The sequence below is a fragment of the Mandrillus leucophaeus genome, unplaced genomic scaffold (assembly GCF_000951045.1).
Source record: "Mandrillus leucophaeus isolate KB7577 unplaced genomic scaffold, Mleu.le_1.0 Scaffold55, whole genome shotgun sequence".
Taxonomy (NCBI): domain Eukaryota; kingdom Metazoa; phylum Chordata; class Mammalia; order Primates; family Cercopithecidae; genus Mandrillus; species Mandrillus leucophaeus.
In genome coordinates, this window is record NW_012105919.1 from 2,575,342 (window position 1) to 2,581,802 (window position 6,461).

Here is a 6,461-nt window from a genome sequence, read left to right on the forward strand (position 1 = left end):
AAAAAAAAAAAAAAAAAAAAAAAAAAAAAAAAAAAAGTTCTAAGTTGCTAGCCAATCAGGATAAATACAGAATTTAAAAGTCCCATTCCAGCGAAACCAGACACAGCAGTAGTGTGGATGCGTCAGGTTATAAATGACCCTGTCTGCTTTGTTTGGTGTACTCTTGTGGCAAAACTGCTGGCGAGTGTACCCTTTCTGCAGGAAGTAAAAATGGCCTTCCTGAGTAAATTAAATTTGTGTTCAAGTGCTGTGTCTTTACGGCACTGGGGAACAAACATTTCAGACACCTCCTAGGAAACAGATAGGAGCCCCTGAGGCCAGGGTTGACTGCTGGCACCTGTTCAATATATATTCTCTACACCTGTACTACCATGAATTGTAAAATTTTTAAAAAAATGTATATATATTCTCAACATTCTGTGAAAAGAAGGGAAAAATAACAACAACAAAATATATACATATACATATTCTCTCTGAAACCAGGTTAATGACCCAGAGACTGCAGTAAAGGAATTAGAAGCTCTCTTGGGTTTTACATTGAGACTAGGTGTTCCAAACACTCAGCCTGTGAGAAAGACGATGGAAATTCCGAAAGATTCCTTGAAGAAGTACCTCAAAGACTTACTGGGTATCCAGACCACAGGTATGTGGGTGTCTTTCATGTTTTGGTAACTCTCTCCGAGGCGAAGGTTTTGGTCTGTTTCTCACTTTTCAACCCTAATGGAATGGGCTAGAGACAAAGAAGCTTTACAGTGAGGAAAATAGCCATTGGGCCTGGTGCATCTGAGCACTGCTTTCAGTTTTGCTTGGGAAAAAGCATTAACTTCCCTATTTATGGATCTCCAAAAGTATACCTATCCCACTCTTACACCTGAGAGTGTGGTATGGCAGTGGTTGCCTGCTTTCAACAGGGAGAGGAACTTGGGGACTGCAGTATGTGCTCAGAGGATTTTACAGTTTCTAATGCTTTGAGACGACAGCCCATTTTGTGAAGATGACTTAGAGTTACATTGGCAGGCAGGGTACGGTGGCTCACGCCTGTAATCCCAGCACTTTAGGAGGCCGAGGCAGGTAGATCACGAGGTCAGGAGTTCGAGACCAGCCTGGCCAACTTGGTGAAACCTTGTTTCTACTAAAAATACAAAAATTAACTGGGTATGGTGGTGGGTGCCTGTAATCCCAGATACTCAGGAGGCTGAGGCAGGAGAATTGCTTGAACCCAGGAGGCAGAGGTTGCAGTCAGCCGAGATTGTGCTGCTGTACTCCAGCCTGGGCAACAGAGCAAGACTCTATCTTAGGTAAAAAAAAAAAAGAATTTGCATTGGTGACCAGGGTGTAGTGGCTCACTCCTGTAATTCCAGCATTTTGGGAGGCCGAGGCAGGCGGATCACTTGAGGCCAGGAGTTCGAGACCAGCCTGACCAACAATGTGAAACCTTGTCTCTACTAAAAATACAAAAATTAGCTGGATGTGGTGGTGCACAACTATAGTCCCAGCTGCTCTGGAGGCTGAGGCACAACAATCGCTTTAACCCGGGAGGCAGTGGTTGCAGTGAGCCTATATTGCGCCACTGCACTCTAGCGTGGGTGATAGAGTGAGACTCCCTCTTAAAAAAAAAAGAAAAAGAATAAAAGCGGGCCAGGTTCAGTGGCTCACGCCTATAATCCCAGCACTTTGGGAGGCTGAGGCAGGTGGATCACCTGAAGTCAGAAGTTCGAGGTCAGCCTGGCCAACATGGTGAAACCCCATCTCTACTAAAAATACAAAAATTAGCCGGGCGTTTTGGCGGGTGCCTGTAATCCCAGCTACTTGGGAGGCTGAGGCAGGAGTATCACTTGAACCCAGGGGACCGAGGTTGCAGTGAGCTGAGATAGTGCCACTGCACTCCAGCCTGGGCGACAGAGCAAGACTCCATCCCCCCCCACCCAAAAAAAGGAAAAATACAAAAATTAGCTGGGCATGGTGGCACATGCCTGTAGTCCTAGCTACCCAGGAGAATCACTTGAACCTAGGAGGTGGAGGTTGCAGTGAGCTGAGATCATGCCACTACACTGCAGCCTGGGCAACAGAGCAAGACTCTCTCTCAAAAAAAAAAAAAAAGTTGCATGATTTTGAAATGCAACAAGTTGTCTCCATTTCTTGGAGAGAAGTTTTCTCTTTCCTCCTTCACATTCCGCCCTCAGAAAACCAGGTGACTTGTGTGCTTTAGAGGACACTTTTGGGTCAGGGGTGGTGACTCATGCCTATAATCCTAGCACTTTGGGAGACTGAGGTGGGCAGATCACTTGAGGCCAGGAGTTTGAGACCAGCTTGGTCAACATGGCGAAACTCCATCTCTACTAAAAATACAAAAATTAGCTGAGTGTGGTGGCGCATGCCTGTAGTCCCAGCTACTGGGGAGGCTAAGGCAGGAGAATCGCTTGATCCCAGGAAGCAGAGGTTGCAGTGAGCTGAGACAGTGCCACTGCACTCCAGCCTGGATGACAGAGCAAGACTCCATTTCAAAAACAAAAGAAAACAAAAAAAGAGACTTAAAAATTTTTTTTAGTTTAATTTAATTTTTTTTGAGATGGAGTTTTGCCCTTGTTGCCCAGGCTGGAGTGCAATGGCATGATCTCAGCTCACTGCAACCTCCACCTCTTGGGTTCTAGTGATTCTCCTGCCTCAGCCTCCCAAGTAGCTCGGATTACAGGCACCCGCTACCATGCCTGGTTAATTTTTATATTTTTAGTAGAGATGGGGTTTCACTATGTTGGTCAGGCTGGTCTCAAATTCCTGATCTCAGGTGATCCACCCGCCTTGGCCTCCCAAAGGGCTGGGATTACAGGCATGAGCCTCTGCTCCCGGCCAAAGAAGACATTTTTCCCAGGTGATAAAGGTTTCACCCACTTGCTCCTTGAAAAAGGCTTTTATTGATAGAGTTTCACATTAGGATGTTTTCCAGCAATTGGATTATTGGTAGTGGCCTCTGCACTGCTGTGGCACCCACTCTGGCCAGCCGGAAGAACTCAGGCAGACTTCTGTTGCTTGCCTGCTCTTCTAACCAAGTGAAATCAATCTACACCCAGGGTTCAGTCTTCTTATGGAGCTGAGAATGAATTACTTTCACCTCAGCCAGGATCCTGCAAGGGAGCCATGGAATTCAGCCTAGTGCAGTGAGAAATTGCATCTCATGAAAGCAGCTTTGTGTCAGGCCAAAGGCCTCTGTGTCACTCCTTTCAGCTGTCCCAGCAGTGTCAGGCAGAGGGACGTGCAAGGGCACCTTTCATCCTCAGGCTTAAAGCATTCTATTTAGCAAGATGGGTTGCCATGGCTGCATTTGTGCTTGATAAACAGAATGAGCATGTTTTTATTCATGGAGCAGGAGTTGGCAGGAAGGACAAAATTGGACACCTGCACAAAATGAGAAAATTACTGTGGTATAAAATGAATGGCCTTTGACAAACTGTAGTGGCATGTGATCCTGGACCTGAGTTGGCGGGGTGTAGACCTGGGACTCAGTCACTCCTGGTAGGCAGGTAAGAGGTGCTTTTCTTGCACTGCATGGCAGATGAGGATATTTTGAAGCCCAAATGCAGAACTCATTAGAAAGAAAGAATGTCTGCTCAGATCTGTCGTCCAGGGCTGGTTTGAGTTTTCTTTGTTTTCAAACTTGCAGGCCCATTGGAACTCCTTCAGTTTGATCACGGGCAGTCAAATCCAACTTACTACATCAGGCTGGCTAATCGTGATCTGGTTCTGAGGAAGAAGCCCCCAGGGACACTCCTTCCATCTGCCCATGCCATAGAGAGGGAGTTCAGGTAAGTTTTCAGGGCCAGGGGAGCACTTGCCCACTAGCCTCCACCGTGCACAAGCTCAGCCCTAAACAGAAAAGTCAGCACTCCATAAAAACACCCCAAGACATTTAAAACTACAGTTATGGACCAGGTTTTGTGGGTCACACCTATAATCCCAGTGCCTTGGGAGACTGAGGCAGGAGGATCATTGAGCCCAAGAGGTCAAGACCAGCCTAGGCAATGTGGCAAAACCCTGTCTCTACCAAAAAAAAAAAAAAGAATTAGCCTGCTCGTGGTGGCACGAACCTGTAGTCCCACCTACTCAGGAGGCTGAGGTGGGAGGATTGCTTGAGCTGGGAGGTTGAGGCTATAGTGAGTTACTGTGGCGTCATTGCATTCCCGCCTGGGAGACATTGTGAGACCCTGCCCCAATCCCCAAAAAAGCCAAATGTAAATTAGAACTATTCTGGAAAACAATATGATACAATTTATTAAAAGCCTCAGAGTTTTCATACTTTTAGACCTAGTAATTCCAATTCTGGGTCTCTGTCTTAAAGAAATAATTCTAAGTAGGGGGAAACAGCTTTATGTATTAATATGCTCACCACAAAGTTGTTTAATAAGAAGAATTTGGAAGGCCAGGAGCAGTAGCTAATGTAGTCCCAGCACTTTGGGAGGCTGAGGCAGGTGGATCATTTGAGCTCAGGAGTTTAAGACCAGCCTGGACAACATAGTGAAAACCTGTCTCTACCAAAAATACAAATAGTTAGATGGGTGTGGTGGCATATGCCTGTAGTTCCATCTACTCAGCAGGCTGAGGTGAGAGGATCTCTTGAACCTGGGAGGTGGAGGCTGCACTGAGCTGAGATGGCACCACTGCACACTCCAGCCTGTGTAACAGAGTGAGACTCTGTCTTAAGAAACAAACAAAAGAGTTTGGAAACTACTTAAATGTACTATAATCTGTACCATAATCAGGAAATAAGTAAACCTTGGTATATCTACTCGTTGCAATGACAGAAATAGTAATAGCTAACATTTATTGAATGTTTAGTGTGTGCCAGGCACTAAAATAAATGCTTTGAATCTCTTGTTACTGCAGAGCATCCTCACAACTCTATGATATGTTACTGTTATAATCCTCATTTATGACTAGGAGGAGTGAGGCTTAAAGAAACCAAGGCAGGCAGATTGCTTTGAATTCAGGAGTTCGAGCCCAGTCTGGGCAACATGGTGAAACCCTGAGTACAAAAAATACAAAAATTAGCCAGGTGTTGGTGCCTTGCACCTGTAGTCCCAGCTACATGGGAGGCTGAGGCTGGAGAATCACTTGAACTCAGGAAGCAGAGGTGTAGTGAGCTGAGATCGTACCACTGTACTCACAAAGTGAGACGCTGTCTCAAAAAAAAAAAAAAGATTAACCAGCATACCCAGGGTCATAAAACGAGTAAGCAAGTGCTAGAGTCTAGCTTTATAGCCAGTCCATCAGATTTCATAGCTCACCCTTAATGATTATGCTGTTATTGCAGCTAGTAAAACTATGCCTATAATAACAAATGTGTATGATAAAATTTTAAGATAGTAAAGGCAGATACAAATCGCATATATACTATTAGCTGATTTTTTTTTTTTAGGCAGAGAGTCACTCTTGCCTAGGCTGGAGTACAGTGGTGCGATGATACCTCACTATAAACTCGAACTCCTGGGCTCAAGTGATTCTCCTGCCTCAGCCTCCCAAGTACTACAGGCACATACCATCATGCCTGGCTAGTTTTAAAAATTTTTTTGTAGAAATGGGGCCTTACTATATTGCTTGAACTCTTGGCCTAAAGCAGTCCTCCCACGTTGACCTCCCAAAGTTTTGGGGATTACAGGCAGGAGCCAGCGTGCCTGGCCAAGGTTTTTGATTATTAATTTAATAAAAATATTGTTACTCAGATATTTTATTTCATCTTGTTTTAGTTTTGGTAAGTTGTAATTTCTAAGGAGTCTGTTCATATCACCCAAGCTATTGAATTTATTATTTATCATATTCCCTTACTATCCTTTTAATATATGTAGGATCTATAGTGATATCCTTTTTTTTTTTTTTTCTGTCGCCCAGGCTGGAGTGCAGTGGCATGATCTTGGCTCATTGCCACCTCCACCTCCCAAGTCCAAGTGATTCTCCTGCCTTAGCCTCTCAAGTAACAGGGATTACAGGCACGTGCCACCATGCCCAGCTAATTTACTATTTTTAGTAGAGGTGGGGTTTCACCATGTTGGCCTGGCTGGTCTACAACCCCTGACCTCAAGTGATTCACCTGCCTCGGCCTCCCAGAGTGCTGCGATTACAGGCGTGAGCCACTATGCCCACCCTAGTGATATCCTTTCTTTATCACTGCTGGTATTGATTGATAATTTGTATTCTCTCTCTCGTTAGTCTAGCTAGGGGTTTATCAATCACATTGATCTGGGAACCACAGTTTGTTTTGTTACTTTTTTCTATTGTTTGTTTTGTTTTGAGGCGGAGTTTTTGCTCTGTCGCCCAGGCTGGAGTGCAGTGGCGCGATCTTGGCTCACTGCAACCTCCGCCTCCCAGGTTCAAGCGATTCTTCTGCCTCAGCCTCCTGGGTAGCTGGGACTACAGGCACACACCACCATGCCCGGCTAATTTTTGTATTTTTAGTAGAGATGGGGTTTCAC

At 45.1% G+C, this 6,461-nt stretch overlaps 1 protein-coding gene across 1 annotated transcript in view; it reads left to right on the plus strand.

Moving 5' to 3' along the window:
* The window catches only part of ACAD10 (acyl-CoA dehydrogenase family, member 10), an 80,850-nt gene that overhangs the window by 38,589 nt on the left and 35,800 nt on the right, over positions 1-6,461 (plus strand). Inside the window, exons 6-7 of the mRNA XM_011997887.1 lie at positions 484-643; positions 3,659-3,800. Coding sequence (XP_011853277.1) covers positions 484-643; positions 3,659-3,800 — 302 coding nt within the window. The remainder of the gene's footprint in view (positions 1-483; positions 644-3,658; positions 3,801-6,461) is intronic.